We start from the raw sequence: 22,419 nt of genomic DNA on the forward strand, positions 1-22,419 counted from the left end.
AATTTGTACTGGTCTAGGTCTCAGCATGCATACCAAATTAAACAACCCATGTCGGATACAGGATTGCTGGAGATGACGATAGTGTCCCGCACACACGGTAGGGAATTAACTGACCATGAGGACGCTGAAGTAATGCTGGCGGCCTTGCCCGACACACTTTTGTCCCAGGGTCCATTTGATGTCGGATTTTGTCACTCGGTGGCCCCTATTGATCTCCAAATGGATGAGACGCAGCTTATCAAACGGCCTCAATATCGTTGGCCGGAAGAAGCGGACCAAGGCATGGAAGACACTCTGTGTGGCCTCTGGGACGCAGGGGTGTTGGAAGTGTCGTGTTCCGAATGGAACACCCTGCTGAGGCCAGTGCGGAAAGCAGATGGAAGAACATGGCGCATGGCACATGATCTGAGAGCAGTAAATGATGTCACTATCACTCCTGTTCTTCCTGTGCCGGACCCGCACCGGATCCTAGCGTCATTGAATCCTGCCTACCAGTGGTTCACAGTGATTGATTTGGCCAATGCTTTCTTTTGTCTTCCGCTTTCCCCCTCAGTGCGGCACGTGTTTGCATTCACCTACAATGGGATAAAATTGCAATACACTCGCATGCCGCAGGGATTCAAAAACTCGCCAGGTTTGTTCAATCAGGTTCTCAAGGGACTCCTCGAACCATGCCAAATGCCGGATGAAACTTTGTTGTTGCAGTATGTTGATGATTTGTTGATTGCAGCAAAGGATGAGCAGGCGTGTCTTGCAGGAACAAAGAAAGTGTTGTTGTGGTTAGGAGAGAAAGGATTCAAGGTGTCAAGGAAGAAACTGCAATGCTGTCGCCAACAGGTCACTTTTCTGGGTCGAGTGCTGACCCCTAGTGGCCTCGCCATGTCGCCTGAGCATAGAAACTCCATCCTCCGCCATCCACGGCCCGCCACTGTGCAGGAGATGCTTTCATTCCTGGGGTTGTACGGCTATAGCAGACACTACATACCCTGCTTTGCCGACAAAACCGGTGTCCTCCGAACCCTGATCCGTGAACAGGGAGCCAGGAATCTCAAGGCTTGCCAGGTCTGGACACCGGAGGCTGCCGAGGTCTTTGTATCGCTGGTGCAGGAGCTGGCCTCTGCTGCAGCTTTGGCCACTCCTGATTACACTCTGCCCTTCCATTTAGATGTCTCCATTTCAGGAAAAGTTGTGAATGGAGCTCTGTACCAGAAAATGCAGCATGGACGTGCAGTGCTGATGTATTGCAGCGTCCCCTTGGACAACATTGAGCAACGACAACCCGACTGTTCCAGATATGCTGCTGGCCTGGCAAAGATCTTACTCAAAACAGCCCACACAGTTATGGGCCATCCCATTTATGTGTTGACTGATCATGCGGTATCCTCATTTGTCGCGTCAGCAGCATTCACGTTGACTCCGCTGCGACAAACACGGTTGTTGAAAATATTGACTGCTCCAAATGTCAACTATGTCCATTCCGGAGTGAACATGGCCGATCAATTGTTGGTGGGTCCACATGAGTGTGCATTAAAGGTCCAGACAGTGGCGAAAGTCCGACCTGACCTCTATTCCACTCCGCTCGGGCACGGTCGGGTGGTTTTCACAGATGGCTGCTGTTGGAGAGACAAAGAAGGCTCCCTCCATGCGGCTGCGGTCGAGTGGAGGGATGGTTCCTTCCAGCCCCTTAAAGTGATGAAGCTCACCACCCGCCCATCGGCCCAGGCGGCGGAAGTTTTTGCATTGGTATTAGCCTTAGAGCAGTGTAAGGGGGAGGCCGTGACCATCTACTCTGACTCCGCCTATGCGGTGTCGGCGGCCTTAATCGATCTGGTAGGGTGGCTACAGAATGGGTTCACAACGGCCAGAGGCTCAGAGATTGCACACAAGGACTTGATGTTGCAGCTGTTCGAGACGTTGAAATACCCGAGCGAGGTAGCCGTTGTCAAAGTGCCTGGTCACTCTAAAGCTGACACCTTAGTGGCCAGGGGAAACCAAGCAGCTGATGAATTGGCCAAACAGACAGCCGGGTATGGCGGGGCAGCGGACATGATGGTGTCCCGCGGTCCAGTAATCCTGGACGGGGAACACCCCGACTCCTGTTTGCCTCTGTCGCTCTCACATGCTGATCTGTGTGCCGCCCAGGATGCCACGTCCCTGGAACAAAAATCAGTCTGGCTGGCAGCAAAGGCTGTCAAACGATCGGATGGCTTGTGGGTAGGACCCAAAGGCCAGCCCGCTCTTCCGGAAGGAAGGCTAATGGCAGAGGTCCTATCACAGGCACACACACCGTCCCATGTGGGTCCCCATGCCATGACGGTCCATCTCCGAAGTTGGTGGCATCCCAGACTTTCGGACGTGGTCTGGAGATTCGTTGCGGATTGTGAGTCCTGCCAGAAATTTAATGCACGTCCTACGTTGAAGCCTAAGCCCGGCCTGTTTCAGCCGGCCCCGTGGCCGGGGGCCGAGGTGATCATTGATTTCACCGACATGAATACAAGAGTGAATGGTAAACGCTTTTTGCTTGTGTTGGTTGACGCTTACTCAGGCTGGCCTGAGGCATATCCGTGCTCGAAGGAAGATTCTACTGCTGTGATCAAGGCTTTGATCACCCATTACATCCCCACGCATGGTTTTCCCGCCCTGATCCGCTCTGACAATGGTACACACTTTAACAACAAAGCCTTGGCCAAGGTGGAATCAATTTTGGGTTTGAAGCATCGATTCGGCTGTGTCTACCATCCTCAGAGCCAGGGCAAAGTTGAACGAATGAACCGGACGTTGAAGGAAAAACTGGCCAAAATTATGGCTCAAACGAAAATGAATTGGCTCCAAGCGCTTCCGCTTGCCTTGTTGTCTGTGCGCCAATCCGTTAACAGGCACACTGGATTCGCACCCTTTGAATTGATGACAGGTCGTCTAATGCCGGGACCAGCGACAACGCTCGTCCCGCCGGAGGATGTTACGGTACCAAATTTGTCTCATGCAGCATACTGGTCCTATTTGTCTGCTTTGGTGTCCAATGTTTCTGCACAGATTGGAGAGAAAACCGCTGCAGCTGTGGCGGAGGAAGGCGTGTCGGTGGATAAACAGCTCGCACCGTACGTGTACGTCCGAGTCGTCTCTAGAAAGTGGACGGAGCCCAGGTGGAAGGGCCCCTTTCGTGTCTTGGCCAGGACGTCTCACGCGGCCCAGCTCGACTTCAAAGGACGCCGGTGGTATCACTACTCACACCTACGTCCGGCCCCAGAGTTTGTTCCGTCAGGATGAAGGTATTCTTGTTTGGCCGTGTCCCGGACCCGGCCAAAAGGGGGGAGACAGAAGGAGAAGGAGCAGCAATACGGAAAAGTAAAGGGGAGGGCTCGAAAGGTTTTTCGGATTTTTCAGAATTAATTTTAGTAGTGCTATTTTTAGTAAGTTGTCTTTTTGTGTGGACATTGATGACAATTGATGAGACTATCCAGCAGAAAACGTCCCAGATTCAAATTTTACCCACTTATAAACAATACCGATGCAAAGGAGAAGTAGTTTTTGAAGCTATGGTGAACACAACAGAAGAGCTCTCACGAGAGGAACAGGGAGGTTTGAGACAGAGATGTGACAGCGGAAATTGGCAAATGCATGTCACGTTGTTTAATTGGACAGAGACAAACCAAACGTTACAGGAAAAATTGGAAAAGTACCAGAGAAGGGTGTGGAGGAAGCAAATTGAACAGGTAAGGGAAGTATTGGATTTAGCCCCACCAGACAGAGAAGGGACATGTATTCACCAATGTAAAAAGGATGGACGGTTTGTAGTTGCTTCATATCATGGACAAAAGAAGTTAACAATATGGAAAAATGTGGTTGTTTTATTTTATTTATGGTTTTTCAATGCTTAGGGAATGAGTTTGGTTTGTCCTCGGTTGAGAGGGCATTGGAGAGTCACGGCATACAATTATTCACTAAAAAAGAAAGCCCGTTTTTGACAACCATGTGACTCAACAAAATACGACATGTTTAAAGTTAAAGGGAACCGGCATAAGTATTGGGACCATAGATTCCACATGGTGGAAATTAAATTTGTCACTGACTGTAACCTCTCCTCTCTCTCGTGCAGACATCTGGTTGTGGTGTGGTGATGACAAATTATATGATCGCTTGCCAAAGAATGCATCAGGTATCTGTGCCCTTGTGTCTTTGATAATGCCTGTGGTGGTTGTCCCCATTGAAATACAGAATCTCAATTGGGACCTGGAGTCCCCATTGGCGGAGCTCCTGAAGCGAGCCAAAAGAGACGTTTTGCCCCCGTGGTTGAGTGACGACGATCCAACATATATTGACGCTATAGGAGTGCCCCGAGGTGTACCAGATGAGTATAAACTCGTTAATCAAGTGGCCTCGGGATTCGAAAGTATCTTCCTATGGATCACCCCCAATAAGAATGTAGACCGTATTAATTACGTTCATTACAATGTCCAACGACATGTTGCGGGTGATGACCTCATAAATGAGGTCATGAGAGGGAATAAAGGGAAATGTGCTTTTAGCAGTTTGCAAACACATTTTTAGGGTTGTGTGAAACATATAATCATATCAATATAATATCTAGTATTGGAGTGCTTGTGTGGATTGGTGGGGGGTGAGGAATGTGCAGGCACACTGCATGAACTTGTTTTCTTCTAAGAGTTATGGAACAGGGAGGCCCAGGAAGAGAGTACCAGACAGGGAGTACGGGATGGCACGGGACGAAGGGAGTACTGGACGATAACACCTGAAGGTCGGTGAGGAACGAGAACAAAGAACAATACCACGTCCAGGTGGTTGGGCTTCGAGAGGAAAATCCCCAACTCCTGACTACAGTGATGACACCTCGACGGGGAGGAGATAATCATCGACCAATCATCACACAATATTTTGCATGCTTTAATATTCATATAGTGTTTCTTTAAAACTGGGCAACCCGGAAGAATGAGTCGTCTTTTGGTTTTAGTTTTAGTGTGAGGGACCCGGGACCCAGGCCTGTATTAGTGCGCTTTGTTAGGAATAAACAATTGGTAAATTTGGTCTGATTGATCTACTGGTCTTCTCTTTGACAGAACGAACTCGCAAAATTGTTAGGTGCGCCAGTGTGTGGATTAGGACATAGAAACTTGTGTTAAGTGTTGATCGCAATTTGGAGTCAGATCAATAGCTAAAATCCGTATCCTAACACGACGAAGGGCCAAGTTGTGAAAATGGAGCCGGTGGACAGCGAGCAAGACGAAGAGGAGAACGTGAACAAAGTGGAGAGAATCATCGGTATGCGTGTGGAGGAGGTAAGGCTAACTTGCTAGCCTAGCGTTTAAGGCTAACAGGCTAACCCATAGCCTTGATAGTTGTACTAAGTTCATTCTGTTTCCTTTTTTCAATCACTTTTTGGTTCTTTTATCACAAACAGGGTATTTTGGTTACATTACCTGACATGTTTCGGCATGAACTTCCGCCTTTATCAGAGTGTCACTGTTGTAATCGTGACGCGTCTTTATCAGCTGATCGAACAATGAAGGCGTGACTCACCTGTCAGATTTGACAGATGAGTCACGCCCTCTGCTGTCCCTTCACCTCTCCAAAATGCTGCTCCAGGTGGTTTCTCTTCATATTTTCCTCTCACATTTTCTATGTTTTTATAAAAACACGTTAACTGTCATACATGTGCGAAAAATTGAAGCAATACGCCTTTCTTTCCCCCCAAGACGCTGCCCACCAAGAGTGACGTGTTCGATGCCGACTCTGAGAGTGAGAGCGACAAGGACCGGCCTCCTAACGACACGCTTGTCGTCAAGAAGAAAAAGAAGAAGAAGAAGACTCGGGAGCAGCAGCTGGAGGAGGAGGAGGAGGAACTGCGTCGCAAGAAGAAGAAGAAAAAGAAGGACAAGTGGCGAGATGAGGTCAAGCCTCTGCCCGCCCCGGAGACAGACGAGGAAGAGGAGAAGACAACAACCGAGGTGAAGGAACGTCTGATTGAGTCAGACAATGAAGATGAGGCGCTGGACAAGAAGGCCAAGAAGGAGAAGAGCAAAGATGGCAAGCACAGGAAGGACAGAGGTGGCGAGGAGTCCAAGAAGAAAAAAAACAGGAAGGAGTACAGCGTCATGTCTTCGGACGAGGATCTCAGTGAAGGCCTGTCAGACTCGTCTGCCAAGAAGGACACCGCTCCAAGCCCAGACCTGACGCGGGACAAGAAGGGCAAGCTGAAGGAGAGCAGCCTCCTCAAGCTCAAGACGCTGACAGCCTCCAGAGTCCGCGAGGATGCCGGGCCGCCCTCATCCGACTCCAGCGATAGTTCCAGTCTGCACCGCAAGGGCAAGAGCAAAAGCCAGGAGGCCGTCCCGGCCGCCAAGGCTACCCCCGCCAAGCCTCGGGAGGACGAGGCGGCCAAGGAAGACCCCAAAGGCTCCACCAACCTTTTTGAGACCTTCCCGCTCAACTGCGAGGCCAAGGACAGAGCCGCCCGCAGGACACCGGCGGAAAAGACCGCCAGTAAGCCATCCAAGGTATTTCCACTTTCATTTTTTCATGTATTTTCGAGTTCAAAGGTGTGTAAATGATGCTGACAGCCTCCAATTCTATTGGAGCCCGTGTTCCTTCTGGCTTGCCACCGACTGTGCGAATGGCCGGAATTTTTCACAGAGTTCACCAACTTCCGCAACGAGATTACAGCCCGTCTAGGCGGCCCGTGCGGCGTCCAGGCCGTGGTGCTCAATGACAAGTTCCAGCTGCCCGTCTTCCTGGTCTGTTTCGCGCTGGTGTCGCAGTCAGACATTTGGTGTCTTGCCGTTGACTTGAGGCCCTTTTTGTTGTGTTGAAACAGGACAGCCACTGAGATTTCAAATGTTCAGGAATTGACCTTTTGCTTTCATTTGAACTGTTAACGTGCGACCTAGCTCAGTTAGCACAATAGCGTCCGTCCTGTTCACATATTGTTAGCATTCGAGCATGCCACCTTGCACTGAAGGATTTCTTAGTGTTGTACCTTTCTCCGTTGCCATGCGCTCAAGGCCACCCTGGCAGCGGTGAATGTGGCGGCGCTGCCCGACAAAGGCGAGCCTCTGAGGACTCAGGTTCAAGAGCTGCAAGCGCCGCTGGAGTCTCTCAATCTCAGTCCCGCGGACGAGATGCCAACCAGCAGCCAGGGTAAGAACGCTCCCAGCCGCCCGGGCGCCACCATCCTCATTCCAGCACTTCCCGCCCAAAGACAGCAACTTTGAATGTTATTATTATTATTTTTTTTAAAGCATGACGATACCCACAAAAATATTCTCAATATTCATTCATGTGGTCGTCGTAGCCCACCACCCCTTCTACGGCGGCCGTATGACGGACAACCGTCTGCTGGCGGTGAAGAACGCCACAAGCCAGGACATTGACCATCTGCACAGGTCGTTAGAGTCCTGCCCGGCCCCCGACGCCGAGGCTCCGGACCCCGAGGGGCTCGAGGTTTCGCTGCTGGCCCACCAGAGGAGAGCTTTGGCCTGGCTGCTCTGGAGGGAAGCGCAAAATCCTTGTGGAGGCATTTTGGGTAAGGTGCGCCAGGCTAAAGCTTTTCATCATCAACTGAAATGAGTTTTTGACACGCCTCAGCCGACGACATGGGCCTGGGGAAAACGCTCACCATGATCGCGCTCGTATTGGCGCAGAAGATCAACGCAAAGGCTAAAGACGGAGAAGACAAGAAAAAGGAGGAGGAGGAGGAGGACGAGGACGAGGAGGAGAGCCGGCTGTCAAAAACTGGTAACATTTGCAATAAATAGCCTGGAACTGGAATTCAAAAAAAAAAAAAAAAATCATCATCATAAATCGGACTTCATCCAGATTGCCGAGCGGTGCCGTCCAAAAGCACCCTGGTCATCTGCCCGGCCTCGCTGGTCCACCACTGGAAGAAGGAGATTGAGGCGAGCCGGCTAAGCGTGTACTTGTACCACGGGGCCGACCGCAAGAAGAACGCCCGACTGTGAGTGAGCTCAAGCGCACGCTCGCTAACGCTAAGCAGTTCGACTCACAAATGGTGCCGTCCATCAGGCTGGCCCAACACGACGTGGTGGTGACCACGTACGCCTTGGTGTCCCGAGAAACGCCCACCCAGAAGGAGGCGGACAAACCCAACCAGGAGGCCAACAATGCGGTGGGTAGAAAGTACAGTTGAGCAAGCTAACTATTTATGCGAAATACTTTTAAATCTGTGCAATGCACAAGTCGAAGAAGTCTCTTTGAGAAGTTTGTGTCCGTCTTCCGTGTGCTTCCTCAGGCGGCGGCGAACGGCGGCCCCCTCATACGTGTGGCGTGGGCGCGGGTGATCTTGGACGAGGCGCACAAAATCAAGAACCACAAGGCACAGCAGTCCATGGCCGTGTGCCAGCTGACGGCGGCCGCCCGCTGGGCCATGACGGGAAGGCCCATCCAGAACAACCTGCTGGACATGTACTCGCTGCTCAAGTAAGAAGTTGTCATCTTTCAGCTGGATCCATTCAACAATCGATTTGTTGACTTGCCATGTTTTTACTGGCTCGGGGGTACCCTGTGAAATTCCATCTTTTGAAATGCTTACCAAGGTTCCTGCGCTGTTCTCCGTTTGACGAGTTCAAACTGTGGAAGGCCCAGGTGGATAACGGCTCCAAGCGAGGCAGGAAGCGACTCAACATCCTGACCAGGACTCTGCTGCTGCGACGCACCAAAGACCTGCGGGATTCTTCTGGAGAACCGCTGGTAGACAATCTTGATGGATTGTCACACAGGCCTGTGACTAAAACAACGTGACTATTTGTCCAACAGGTGGCGCTTCCCGACCGGACCTGTCAGGTTCATCACCTTGAACTGTCGGAGAACGAGCAAGCCGTCTACGACGTGGTCTTTGCCCAGTCCAGGTGACAAAATAAATACGTCTGTTTCAGGAAGCAGCATTTTGCTTTGAGGAGAACAACGTTTGTCCACTTCTAGCGTACTGGAGGTGCTCTTTTGCTTCTAGATCTACTCTGCAGAACTACTTGAAGAGGCACGAAGGGAGCGAGATGAAGGGAAAGCGCGTCTCTGCTTCCAATCCCTTTGACAAGGGTAAGGCGTCCACCGAGTTGAAAAATAAGATGAAGACACCTCCCAATTGCTCCCCTTCAGTGTCACAGGACTTTGCCTCGTCCCCGACCGACCCGCCCGTGTCCTCGTCCCAACAACCTCCGCAGGCGGCCAGCACCGCCCACATCTTATCCCTGCTGCTGCGTTTGCGACAGTGCTGCTGCCACCTTTCGCTGCTCCAAAAGGTACACACACACACACACACACACACAAACACACACACGCTGCCCATCTTCACTTCCTTCCATCTGACTCAGACTCTGGACGCATCTGAGCTACAAGGCGACGATGTGGTCCTGTCTCTGGAGGAGCAGCTCAACGCTCTGTCCCTGACGTCCACGTCAGATGCCGGCGAGGACACGGTGGGCCTGAACGGGACACGTTTCCCTGCACGGCTCTTTGAGGAGCGCAGCAGGAGCACCAAGGTGGGCACGAAGGATGGCACCGCTGCAACAGACGCCACAGTCATTTTGTACCCAAGAAAGGTGACACCAAATTAGGCGGCAAGAAACAAACTAGACGGCGGCCATTTTGATTCTAAGCATCCATTTTGGCTTCTATTTTTGTGAGAAAGTTTGAGGAGTGTCACGGAATGACCTGAAATAGGATAGACGTGTCTATCGTAACGAGACGAACAAAAAAAAAAGTCTCGCGTTGAATTTTATTTCCAAACAAACAATGATTCCAAACATTTATTCTTGCAGATTTCTGCCATTGTCTCAGAGTTGGAGGCCATTCGAGCTAAAGGTGACAACCAAAAAAGGTAAGCCGGAATGAAAGCCCAAGCACAAGCTTTGCGTTGTCCTCTGTATGACCTACAAAACGCTCTGCTGCTACGACAGTGTGATCGTGTCCCAGTGGACCAGTATGCTCCAAATCGTGGCCGTCCACCTGCAGCAGATGGGCCTGCGCTACGGCGTCATCAACGGAGCCGTCAACCCTAAACGCCGGATGGACCTGGTGGAGGAATTTAACACTAACCCCAAGAGACCTCAGGTGACTTTTCGCAGAAGCACCTGCGGCTAAAGCCGAACCGTGGCGGGCTTTTTTTTTTTTTACTTTCTGGACCTCGGCCGCTTGCAACTTCAGTCATTCATTTTCCAAACGTGTCTTTCTTTCTGTCTTCTTCTGGAAGGTGATGCTGGTGTCTCTCTGTGCCGGAGGAGTCGGCCTCAACCTGGTGGGCGGGAATCACCTCTTCCTTATGGACATGCACTGGTGAGCGATCTGCAAAGTGGGCGGGACATTTCCAGAAATATTTTCTTGGAGTAAATTTGAGGATCCCCCCCCCCCCTGATCCTTTGGTATGTTTTGCTGAAAAGTCTTTTTGTGGTGTTTGATAGGAACCCAGCCCTAGAGGACCAAGCCTGCGACCGAATCTACCGCGTGGGACAGAAGAGAGACGTTTCCATCCACAGGTAAACTGGACACTGACTCTTGAAACTCAAGCCTTTAGCTTCTACACAACTGTTTTTTTTGTAGGTTCCAGTGCAAGGGCACAGTGGAGCAGAAGATCGCCACGCTGCAGGACAAAAAGAAGCAACTGGCCCAGAGCGTGCTGTCCGGGACAGGCAACGCTGTCACCAAGCTTTCCCTCGCAGATCTCAAGATTATATTTGGCATTTGAAGTCTTACAAAAAAAAAAGAACACCATTTCTTTATTTGGCTATAAATGTTTTATGTGTGGCCGTTCAGTGTTTCACAATATTAACAGAGCCAAGGTATTTCTGCTTGCAAAGGACCCAATTTGTGTTGATTTTGTTTTTGTGGTTTTGTTGCAATTTAAAACAAAAAAAATCTTAACATACGCTTTTATGTTTTGAGTTTATACGTTACAATCCTGGGCTATTATTCAGTATCGAAGTAAATGACATTGGCGATATGTTCACATCGCATCTTGGTGGGGGCGCCCGTTGTTGTATTGCCTTTGAGTCATTAAAAAGAAAATGTTCCTTATTCAAGATTTGTATTTGAATACCTCTGACCAAGACACCTCGCGTTTGAATATACGAGTTTTAAGCCTTAAGAATTTTTGCACGCGGTCATTTTCGAAGGTCGCTACATGTGAACCGGACGGTCCATGAAGGCATCACCAGTTGAGGGGGTGTGCTTGAGCTCCTCTTGGCTAGCAGTAGCCACTAGCCATTTTCCGCTGTCAGGTCCATCGCGTCTTCCTTCTCCATCGCCTCGCCTCATTGAGGTCGGATTCCACCAAAAGAAAACTTGAGCGAGCGTGACGATGGAGGGCCAAGTTGTGAAAATGGAGCCGGTGGACAGCGAGCAAGACGAAGAGGAGAACGTGTACGAAGTGGAGAGAATCATCGATATGCGTGTGGAGGAGGTAAGGCTAACAGGCTAGCCTAGCGTTTAAGGCTAACAGGCTAACCCATAGCCTTGATGTTTAGTGGTGCTGACTTAGCGGCTTGTCTCACGTCTGTTTGCTGATGATGTTCACGAAGGCGGCTTTGTGGAGCCATGCTAGCAACAACGCGCTGTCCATTTTTGTTCCATTAGATGTCTCACCAATGGACATGAATTGTTAAAATGATGATAATGCGTTATTACCGAGCGTTGTTTCAATCCTATCATGTCAATAAGGAGTCAGAACCACAGTACATTATATTATTTGTGAAGACTTTTCTTTAGTGTTTGTAGTCGTAATTTGTTTTTACAATAGTGTTTATAGTGTTTATTATCTAAACAATACTCAATCCTGAAAATGTCTTAGGCTATGCAGCATGTAAGTGGTGCGATAAATATGTTTTTGTTTTTTTTCCAGGGTGAGGTGCTGTACCGTGTACGCTGGAAAGGTTACTGCTCTGATGACGACACCTGGGAGCCGGAAGGCCACCTGGAGGACTGTCGAGAGGTCCTGCTGGCGTACAAGAAGGCTGCCACTGAAGACAAGCAGGAATCCGAAGACAGGAAGCCCATACTGGTGAGCCCATCTCACGTTTTTTTCTTTTGAGATATGTATTTTCTCTTCATATTTTCCTCTCACATTTTCTACGTTTTTATAAAAACACGTTAACTGTCATACATGTGCAAAAAATTGAAGCCCTTCTTTCCCCCCAAGACGCTGCCCACCAAGAGTGACGTGTTCGATGCCGACTCTGAGAGTGAGAGCGACAAGGACCGGCCTCCTAACGACACGCTTGTCGTCAAGAAGAAAAAGAAGAAGAAGAAGACTCGGGAGCAGCAGCTGGAGGAGGAGGAGGAGGAACTGCGTCGCAAGAAGAAGAAGAAAAAGAAGGACAAGTGGCGAGATGAGGTCAAGCCTCTGCCCGCCCCGGAGACAGACGAGGAAGAGGAGAAGACAACAACCGAGGTGAAGAAACGTCTGATTGAGTCAGACAATGAAGATGAGGCGCTGGCCAAGAAGGCCAAGAAGGAGAAGAGCAAAGATGGCAAGCACAGGAAGGACAGAGGTGGCGAGGAGTCCAAGAAGAAAAAAAACAGGAAGGAGTACAGCGTCATGTCTTCGGACGAGGATCTCAGTGAAGGCCTGTCAGACTCGTCTGCCAAGAAGGACAGGCTTCGCCTGGACGAACACCGCTCCAAGCCCAAACAGAAGCCTGACGTCAAACTTAAAGGGAATAAAGACCTGACGCAGGACAAGAAGAGCAAGCTGAAGGAGAGCAGCCTCCTCAAGCTCAAGACGCTGACAGCCTCCAGAGTCCGCGAGGATGCCGGGCCGCCCTCATCCGACTCCAGCGATAGTTCCAGTCTGCACCGCAAGGGCAAGAGCAAAAGCCAGGAGGCCGTCCCGGCCGCCAAGGCTACCCCCGCCAAGCCTCGGGAGGACGAGGCGGCCAAGGAAGACCCCAAAGGCTCCACCAACCTTTTTGAGACCTTCCTGCTCAACTGCGAGGCCAAGGACCGAGCCCCCCGCAGGACACCGGCGGAAAAGACCGCCAGTAAGCCATCCAAGGTATTTCCACTTTCATTTTTTCATGTATTTCCGAGTTCAAAGGTGTGTAAATGTGTTCCGCAATGAATAGAAAGTTCCCTTTCAGATCCTTGGAAAGATTGAGAAAATCAAAGCTCTCAAAGAGTCTCCTACACTGAAAGAAGCCGAAAGGTCGGAAAAGTCCAAGCAGCCTGAAGGTAGAGTCCCTGAGTGTTTTTTTTTTCATCCCAAGTTTCTCTCAAATAACGTCAAGCCCGGTCTTCCGTACGCCCAGCCGCCCCCAGACCAGGCCAGGGCTACGGCTTCAGCCTGGACAGCGACGAGCTGGAAGGAGAGAACAAGACGAGAACCGGAGACGGAAAGCCAGAGGACAACCAGACTCGGCCCGGCTGGGACAGGAAGGGACCGGCCGAAGATAAGAAAAGGAAACGGGAGGACAGCGAGCCCAGACATTTCAATGTGTCTGATGACCACGTGGACCAGCAATCAACGGAGGGCCTTGACAAATCTGGTGAGTTGACCAATCAGAAACCAAGAATAAGATTGTTGTGCGGAAGATGAAATGGGTTGAAGTGTCTTTTCCCACTCCTACAAACAGACAAAGGCCCGGCCACGTTGAGTTTGGGGATGGATATCAACCTTGACTGGATGACTCTGGACGATTTCCAGAAACATCTAAACGGAGATGACGAGATCCTGTCTGGCCCTCCGTTATCACAGAGTGAGTTTTTGTTGTTGTTGTTTTTTTTCTACCCGCACTCGCCTGCTTTTAGCATATTAGCATTTGATCAATTCTTATTTTGAATCGCACCAGACTACAGAATGCAATTCCTCCTGTCGGTACTATGTCTAGCCGTACATTAGGATGTTAGCATTCTAGCTCTCCCTGCAGCACGATAGCACATAGTTATGGACAACTTTCATGAACGCCTTCGACAGTGTGTGGACAATAACGGCTCTCATTTGACTGATTTCATTTTGAAAACCAAATGAACCAAAATGCCATTACATGTACTTTTATAAAATAAAATTTTTTTTTTGTTTCTTTACTTTATTTGTGGGTGTTTTTTGTTTTTTTTTAACCCCAAAATGTGTGCGATCACTTTGCCCGACCCTGTAGAAGCAGCAAACAGCATGTTAGCATTGTGAAAATCTTTTTCAATATCTCTTCCCTCGCAGGCGAGTTGCGGGATGCCGTGAAAAGCGGTGACTACGTGGCGGTGAAATTGGCGCTCAATTCCAAAGAGGAGTACAACTTGGATCAGGAGGTAAGGTCTATCCACAAAGTCACAAACAAGCACATTTGATGAGCATTGCTTTACGATTCTAGAATGTTTTGTATTTGCCTCACATTTGTGTATTTCTGCTGATCATTTCGCCCTTATATTGGTCGATCAACCCATGAACTAAAACTGGCTAAAATAAATGAGATCAATGGGTTGAACATTACGTTTGAGCAAACCGCCAGCCGCGAGCGTTTTCCTGCATCAGTGGAACACCAGTCAGCACTTTGCACCTTGGTTGCCCTGCCGTGTGTGTATGAGTGTGTCCGTCCGTGCCTGTCAACAAGGTTCATTGCGCTTTGATTGCAAAGGGACCTCTGGGGTGTATTTTCTTATTTCTTTTTTTTGGCACTGGGGACTTGTCAAGATCGGGTCCGATTGTGACTTCTAAGGGCAAAACGGCAATTCCTACAGGCTTAGGGTAAATTTGTCACTTATCTGCCGACGTCATCCGCGGACCTTCTTGATGTGAAAGTTTCAGGTAAGAGCCTTTTTCTTTTTTTTCCTTTTTGTGATAACGTAGTAATGCAATACATGTATAGTTGTTTTCAGAATAATAGCAAAAAAGGGTGTAACGCTTCAACACGTTTTCTAAAAAAATAAATAATAATAATCCTGCTATGACCCAGTAGACAACTGTATGGAATATTTTTGGAGTGTATGACCGATTAAAAAAAAAAAAATCAAAATCTACTTCAACGGTCAGCTTTTAAGCATATTTCTAGCTGCTAATGCTCCTTCTTCCTCTCATTATTACATCCTCTGGTTGTCTCTAGGAGCTCTTGACGTTGTCCTGTGTTTTCAGGTGACCAAGATGTCCAAGGAAGACTCAAGAAAGTGGACAAGAAGCAGGTACACACCAGACAAGAACACATCATAATCATGTAGCACATGTGCCATGCGCCAATCACCCTTCATCAAACACCCAAATGTTTTATTCTGTCCATTTCACGGTCAACATGCCATCACGCCATTGACAAGCTTATTTATCCGTTGAATCGTGTCAACGCACTGCTTGATCCAATAAAGCCATTAACTTGTCCTTTGAATGGGTGACGTGGTCTTTGTACTGGCAATTCTTAGACCTGTGTTGTTGCTTTGTCTTTGAGACTGGTTTTTTTTTTTGCTCACCTTGAGCAGAGAGCCTGGTTGAATGAGCTTTGGGTGTTTACGGGCGGGGCATTGCCAAGGTGCCGGTGCGGCCGCGGGGACATGTGCATATGATTCTTGACGTCCGTCCGTAGCGAGCGCTTCAAAGGGAGCTCCTGATTTTGGAGACTGCTCTTATACGTCTACTTGCTCTCTTGCAGGCTTGCACCACAACAGGCGAGAAGAAGTCATTTGATGAGAGGAGTCCGAGGGATGGGATTTTGATGTCGCACTTTTTAAACGGGCCGCAAGAGAGCACCGCTGCCGCCGCTGATGAAAAGCCCCCAAACGGCGCATTGGAATCAGAGCACGGTTCGGGTCAAGGAACAGAAAGTGCAGAAAAGTCTGAAGACCCAAAAGTCAACAATGTGAGCGTCGACGTTGTAAACCAAAAGGCAGATGGAAGGGACCGAGCGGAAGCAAACGTCCAAGCCCAGACAAACAATTTAGCCTCCGTTTCATCCGAGGAGATGACCAAAGACAACGGCAGAGCGACAAGATGCCGCCGGAGGAAAAGCGCCCAAGCCAAAGTGCCCACCCGGTCCAGTCAACGGACGTGCAGGAAGGTGCTCCGTACGGAATCCAGCACGGAAGAGGAAAAGGAACCGTGTCAAAAGCATTTTTGCTTCTACTGCCAAATGCCGTTCAGTCACCTGGAGAAGCACTTGGAGAAGAAACACGCCGAGGAAACCGACGTGGCCCACGCCATTCACTTCCCGAGAGGTTCCAAAGTCAGAAAAACCATGCTGGACCAAATCCGTGACAACGGCGATTACCAGCAACGAGCCAAAGCTCTGCGGAAATGGGAAGACAAGGAAGTGGCCACGCAGACCGAGGCGCAGAGTCCCAAAATATGCGTCCGGGACTTTCTCCCTTGCCAGCACTGCTTCACCTTTTACCGCAAAAGCGACCTGTGGCGTCACGAGCGCTCCTGCAAAGCCAGGAAGGGCGACGACAAATCTTTTGAAATCCCAAGCGCCCAAAGCGTAGGAGAGAGCGCCACCTCGCAGCCGCCGCCCCGCTCGGAGTTTTTGTCGGACGGCTGTCGGGAGATCATCCGCACCATGCACCAGGACGACATCGCTCGGCACATTACGCACGACCCGCTCATTTGCAAATACGGCGGCGCCTTGTTGGCCAAGTATGGCCACGACAAGTCTCAGTTTGCCTACATCGGACAGAAGATGCGACAACTGGGCCGCTTCATGATCGCCGTTCAGCAGCTGGACGGCTGCGTGCGCTACCTGCACCAAATGTGCCTTCCGTCCAGGTTCGAACTGGCCGTGGAGGGCGCCAAAAAAGCCAGCGGCTTCGATCCCAGCTGCAGTCGCTTCAAAACCTTTTCCCTGGTGTCCAAAATCGGCTACTCCTTGAAACGGGCCGCCGAGATCGTCTTTGGCGAAAGTCGCATGAGCGAAGACCGGCTGACGGAGGGCGAGGTGAGGGCCTTCATACACTTGGTAGATACCAAATGGAGCGAGCGCTTTTCTCGCAGATCCTCAACCTCCTCGTCCTCCAAAGCGGAGGAGGTTCCGGTGGCCGAGGTAGACGTGTCGGGCGCGATGGACGACCTCATCAAACTCCACCGCTTCATTGCCGACGAGGGAAACGAAGCGATGCGGGAGCTGAGGCACGATCCCAGCGCCGCGCACTGGAAGAAGCTAAGCGAGGCCACGCTAGCCGACGTTTGCCTTTTCAACAGAACGCGCGTGGGCAACATCGGGCGGCTCCTCTTGCAAACGTACGCCGGCAAAAAACTCTGGGGGGCCTTTGTGCCCTTGGCCGATCAAATCAAGAAATGCAGCAAACTGGAGCTGGAGATATGCGGCCACTTCACCCGTGTGGAACTGGAAGGTCAGTTTGGCAGGAACACGCTGGTGCTGCTCACCAAAAAGATGACTTTGGCACTGGACTCGCTGGTGGAAAATCGGCAAAACGCAGGCGTGTCCAAAAACAACCCCTACCTCTTTGCCCGAACCGAAGGCCGCTCCTTCATCCGAGGACTGGACTGCTTCCGCAGGGCGGCGGTGGAATGCGGCGTGAAGAACCCCGAAGCGCTCTTGTCGCCCGTGCTCAGGGAACAGATCGCCTGCTGCTGGCAACTCATGAGCCTGGGCCAAGGCGAGCTGGATCGGGTGGCCCAGCTGCTGGGGAAGAGCGGCCAGGAGTGCTACGCCTCGTTCAAAAACGCAACGCAGTTGGAGGAGGCCAGTAAACACTTGCTCCGCTTGGACCGCACGCGAGCCTCAATCGCGGCCAGCAATGGTGAGCGTCTTTAATTTAATTTAAACAAGGTAGACCAAACAGCCTTAGGGAGTTTCTATTCCAGAGATTCTGATTTTTCTACTTCAACAAACCGGTGTCTTGTTTTTTTTTTTTAGGAGTGTCGTCCAAAGCCGTCTTGAAGAGGCGCCCGTGGAGCGAACGTGAGCAGGCCGCCGTCAAACATCACATGAGTGATTTTATAAGGAGAATGAAAGTTCCCGGCAAGAAGGACTGTAACGCCTGCATCGCCGCCGAACCAGATCTGGCTGGCAGATCTTGGACCGACGTCAAGAATTACGTGCACAACAGCATCCAGACGGTGCGTAGACGTAGTAACCAGCAAAAGGAGCACGGGACCGGCAGAGCTGTGAAGCCAAAGAAACCGCTAGGCGCTGTCCAAAGGACGCATTTGGATCACGCGCCGACGGGCGCTAGCTTTCCGTCGGCTCCTCCGGACCACCCGAGACCGAGTACAAACTGTTGCGTGGCCGTGCCGCCGCCGCAAGACCCGAGTCCGTACACCCCAGAGATCCCTTTGAGCTACATGTCCTTGTGTTCTCCTAACGCAAACCCCATCCACGGCAGTCAGTCTCTGATGTCCACGTTGGCGCCGCTGAACTCCACCGATACTCAAGTTGTCCCCACGTTCACTCCGCTCAGCACAACCAGTGCGCTCATGTCGCCCGTTTACGCGTCGGACACCGACAGTCTCCATCCGCTGGCTCCTCCTTATCCGCCAAATAACTCCAATATGCCTCCTCCAGTCTACACTGAGCCTCTGAACTCCCCCATGCTTCCCAGTTTCAGTGTTCCCAGCACCTCCATGCTTCCCATATTCACGCCGCTCAACACCCCCAGTCCGCCCGTGGTCCCGGCCTTTTCCTCTGCCTTTAGCGACCGAAGCGGGATCATGGTGTCTTCCTTCACTGCCCTCAATCACTCCGGCGGGCTTTCCTACCCGGCCAGTCAGCCGAGGACACCCACGAGCGCGCAGGTGGTCCCGACGGTCCACCGAGGCAGCGGCGTTCACAAGGAGGCTGCCCCGACGTCTCCGGTTCATCCAAAAAAACAAACGCCGTCTACCGCTAAACCCCAAAAGAGGCACAAAAGGTTATGGAGCACGGAGGAGCAGGCGGCCGTCCGGCGCCAGTTTGGAGACTTTTGCAAACTGGTTAAGGTGCCGGGCAAAAAGGACTGCGACGCGTGCCTGGCCGCCGAGCCGGCTTTGATTAGCCGTACCTGGCGGGAAGTCAAGTATTTTGTCCACAATAACATTCAGTCCATGAAGAGACGGGGCCTAGTGGCGGCTCTGCCCAAACTAACCGAAGAACCCAAACAGGCACCGGAGACTCCGGCGTCCAACGCGGAGTGGGACGCTCCGGTGTATCTGTCCCTTTAAATATGTGACAGCAAGCATTTAGAAACGGTGCAATAGATGCAGCCGCAAAGGGAAATCAAAAAGCTCACAATCAGGACTTTTTTTTTCCTTTTGTTCTTCCTAGCTCTTAACGGATCTGGCGGATGGTGACAACTCATTCAGTCGACCGGACCTTGGTGCATCAATACCAAGAAAATGGCTCCAACCTAAAGCATTATTACTATCGTTACTTTGAGTGTGTTTGTCATGATTCTCCGCGTTTGTTGCGTTTGATCTGATAAATGTTCAGTTGGACACTTTTCTCTATGTCGTAGCCCCCCACCCAGTAAGATTAGCACTGTGTTTCCATGTTCAGGTCAATGATCTTATTTAGAATTTGGTCTGTGTATGAAGCGTACAGCAATTGTGTTGGGAAAAAAAAAAAAAAAAATCACTTATTAGCTTCCAGCGTGATCCTCGCATTTTTAATGTTCTTCCAGCGTTGATGGTAGTATCCAAAAAAAAAACTTGTAACTGTTTCAATTATTTTGATCTAAGTTGCCACATTGCCCCCCCCCCCCCCCCCCCCAGTTCATGCCTTTTATGATATGAAGAACTTAGACTCTGTGCTTGTACAATAAAACGTTTGTTGTCTTAACAGTCCCCCACATTTTTGGTTTGCCATCACATTTGGTGACGGCGCAGTTCACGTCGTACTAATCCAACATTTTGCGTAGTATTTCATCTTTTCTGGTGCTGGTCTCCGATTAGAATTTGCCATTGAACTGTTTTAGAATTATTATTTTTTTTCAAACTGCCGATTGTTTTGTCACGATATGGTATTGTGATCCCAGGACGTCAGCGGAATGTCACTAAGCATGCTGGCGGCGGCGGGCGGTCAAGACGACATCCTTCGTTTGCTGATCAGGAAGGGCGTCCGAGTGAACGGTCGACAGCACAACGGCACCACCGCCTTGATGCACGCCGCAGAAAAGGTGACCGTTTCAAACCATCCCTTCAGGACACTGCTAAGCCTTTTCTGCTTTTTCAGAATTTCGTCACAACCGTCGCCATCCTACTGGAGGCGGGCTCGTACGTCAACGCGCAAACGAAAATCGGAGAGACGGCGTTGATGAAGGTGAAGATCCGTTTGATCGCAATGGATGTTTTGGACCAATGTCTTTCTTGACCTTGCCTGCCCACCCCCACCAGGCTTGCAAGCGAGGCAACGCAGACATCGTGCGCCTCTTGCTGGAGAAAGGCGCCGACTGCAACATCCAGTCCAAGCACAAGACCACCGCCTTGTACCTGGCCAAGCAGAACAACTACCTGGCCGTGTGCGACCTCATCAACAGCCACACCAGCATGTCAGTCTGTTTCTGGATCGAGTGAAGCAAGCCGGCATGTGGCGTGGCGTGGCGTACTAAACAAGACAACTCTTAACAGGCTGGCCAGCGTGGCCGAGGACACGGCACGAGTGTACTTCGAGAACCGGCTAATTCTATTGGAGCCCGTGTTCCCGCTGGCTTGCCACCGCCTGTGCGAATGGCCGGAATTTTCCACCGAGTTCACCTACAAGCCTCAGCCGCCAGCAGAAGGTGAAAAATCATATCATTGCTCACTTGTTGTTCAGAAATTGAGACGTGCTAACTGTAGCATTGTGTCCTTCCTCTCCAGGTACGGGCACCCTCCTCTTCATCTTCCATGCCAACTTCCGCAACGAGATTACGGCCCGTCTAGGCGGCCCGTGCGGCGTCCAGGCCGTGGTGCTCAACGACAAGTTCCAGCTGCCCGTCTTCCTGGTCTGTTTCGCGCTGGTGTCGCAGTCAGACATTTGGTGTCTTGCCGTTGACTTGAGGCCATTTTTTGTTGTGTTGAAACAGGACAGTCATTTCATCTACTCCTTCAGTCCTGTGGCGGGAAACAACAAACTTTTCATCAGACTGGCCGAGGCGCCCTCAGCTAAGGTGACTGGATGTTCGCATGTTGGCTTTCAACCTAGCTCAGAAGGCTTTAGCACTATGAGCCACTGAGATTTCAAATGTTCAGGAATTGACCTTTTGCTTTCATTTGAACTGTTAACCTGCGACCTAGCTCAGTTAGCGCAATAGCGTCCGTCCTGTTCACATATTGTTAGCATTCGAGCATGCCACCTTGCACTGAAGGATTTCTTGGTGTTGTACCTTTCTCCGTAAGATTTTCATACCTTGTGATTGTGTCTGTTTGCCTTTTCCCAGGTGAAACTCCTCATATGCGCCTTCAGAGTCCAACTCCAGTGATGCATTATGTATTACGTCCCCCAAGGGGATGTTTTTTTTTGTTTTTTATCCTGATGAGTTGCAGCTCATCATTCAAGTCTAAAAGCAAATGCTCATTATTTTTTAACAATCAAAATGTTGCATCATCATATTTTTTCATAAACGATACAAAATAAAATGGTGCCTCTCCTGCTCTATTTTTTACAATGAGATGGTGTTACTCCACTTTATGAATGACCGACATGTTGTAGTGTTTGTGTGTTTGTTTTCTAGTTAGGTTTTGTACATATTTACATCATGTAAATAAATGTGTTGGCTCATCAGTTCTGCCTTTAACAATGTCATATAATAGCTGTGTGTGTGTGTGTTTGGGCGTCTTCAATTTAAGTTTTTGTCTGTTTTGATTTTGAAAATATTAATTTGTTTTTGGACAAGATGGGTGAAAAGAAAAACAAATTAAACTCATGATTTGATTTATTTAATCTCTGTTAATTCCCTTACTTGCAGCGGTGGCATAATTCATTTATTACCCAAAAGCATCATCATCATACGCTCAGTCTTGATTTGTTGTGTTGAACAGAATGTTTGAGCGCTCGCTAAAAATCATGCGAGGTGGGAGCACAAAAGCCTCCTTGAGGAAAGTCTGCCCTCCCTGCTGCCTTCGATGACGCCATGGAAATGTGCACACGACCGACACTCTTCAGACGCGGTCACTTGAACGCACCTGGTTCGGCCATGTTTTTTTTTTTTTTACATGAACGCAACCCTCGTGATTAATTTACGTGTGTACTTAAATGTCGGCTCACAAAAAAAGACACTTATTTCAGCCTCCATTAAGTCCTTTTTTTAATTCCCAGAATGGAGGGTAAACTCTGTCACCCTAGATTCTCGATCCTGATTGGACACGAAGTCTGAGCTCTTTGGGTCGGTTCGACCCATGCGTCGATAGCGTCCACGCTGATAGCGTCCAAATGTGAGGTCAAACGGCAGATGTGCTCGGTATGGCCAAGGTTAAATCTTCCTAATGAGGGCAATTTAATTGCCAGCTCGATGACACGCTGTACGCATGCGCAGGATCTGAAGGAGGAACGGAGGGAAGGGGTGGGGGGTTGG

At 50.1% G+C, this 22,419-nt stretch overlaps 2 protein-coding genes across 4 annotated transcripts; both read left to right on the forward strand.

The window, feature by feature from the left end:
- Nucleotides 1–5,143: 5,143 nt before the first annotated feature.
- On the forward strand, nucleotides 5,144–11,040 carry LOC147051308 (transcription termination factor 2-like). The gene is made up of 18 exons (XM_085920270.1): nucleotides 5,144–5,294; nucleotides 5,712–6,512; nucleotides 7,017–7,152; nucleotides 7,307–7,537; nucleotides 7,600–7,749; nucleotides 7,831–7,969; nucleotides 8,038–8,140; nucleotides 8,264–8,451; nucleotides 8,568–8,721; nucleotides 8,788–8,879; nucleotides 8,981–9,066; nucleotides 9,127–9,269; nucleotides 9,342–9,509; nucleotides 9,789–9,847; nucleotides 9,927–10,080; nucleotides 10,220–10,302; nucleotides 10,428–10,502; nucleotides 10,567–11,040. The coding sequence occupies exons 1-18, from the start codon at nucleotides 5,214–5,216 to the stop codon at nucleotides 10,709–10,711; spliced, it is 2,988 nt and encodes a 995-aa protein (XP_085776396.1). The 5' UTR covers nucleotides 5,144–5,213; the 3' UTR covers nucleotides 10,712–11,040.
- Nucleotides 11,041–11,161: 121 nt separating this feature from the next.
- Nucleotides 11,162–21,758, forward strand: mphosph8 (M-phase phosphoprotein 8). Of its 3 annotated transcripts, XM_085920264.1 has the most exons (14): nucleotides 11,170–11,425; nucleotides 11,864–12,022; nucleotides 12,161–13,015; nucleotides 13,101–13,191; nucleotides 13,269–13,505; nucleotides 13,593–13,715; nucleotides 14,174–14,262; nucleotides 19,903–20,043; nucleotides 20,100–20,186; nucleotides 20,261–20,415; nucleotides 20,495–20,646; nucleotides 20,726–20,850; nucleotides 20,932–21,015; nucleotides 21,286–21,758. In XM_085920264.1, exons 1-14 carry the CDS (start codon nucleotides 11,324–11,326, stop codon nucleotides 21,325–21,327), a joined length of 2,442 nt encoding a protein of 813 aa, XP_085776390.1. In that variant the 5' UTR covers nucleotides 11,170–11,323; the 3' UTR covers nucleotides 21,328–21,758. The 3 variants fall into 3 exon arrangements, with proteins under 3 accessions (XP_085776388.1, XP_085776390.1, XP_085776389.1); XM_085920262.1 differs by lacking the exons at nucleotides 19,903–20,043; nucleotides 20,100–20,186; nucleotides 20,261–20,415; ... (2 more) ...; nucleotides 20,932–21,015; nucleotides 21,286–21,758 and adding exons at nucleotides 15,588–17,691; nucleotides 17,808–19,888 and having other exon boundaries at nucleotides 11,162–11,425; XM_085920263.1 differs by lacking the exons at nucleotides 11,170–11,425; nucleotides 11,864–12,022; nucleotides 12,161–13,015; ... (9 more) ...; nucleotides 20,932–21,015; nucleotides 21,286–21,758 and adding exons at nucleotides 14,664–14,758; nucleotides 15,083–15,129; nucleotides 15,588–17,691; nucleotides 17,808–19,894.
- The last annotated feature ends 661 nt before the right edge of the window (nucleotides 21,759–22,419 follow it).

The sequence above is a fragment of the Syngnathus leptorhynchus genome, chromosome 9, assembly GCF_054491065.1.
Source record: "Syngnathus leptorhynchus isolate UIUO chromosome 9, UIUO_Slep, whole genome shotgun sequence".
Taxonomy (NCBI): domain Eukaryota; kingdom Metazoa; phylum Chordata; class Actinopteri; order Syngnathiformes; family Syngnathidae; genus Syngnathus; species Syngnathus leptorhynchus.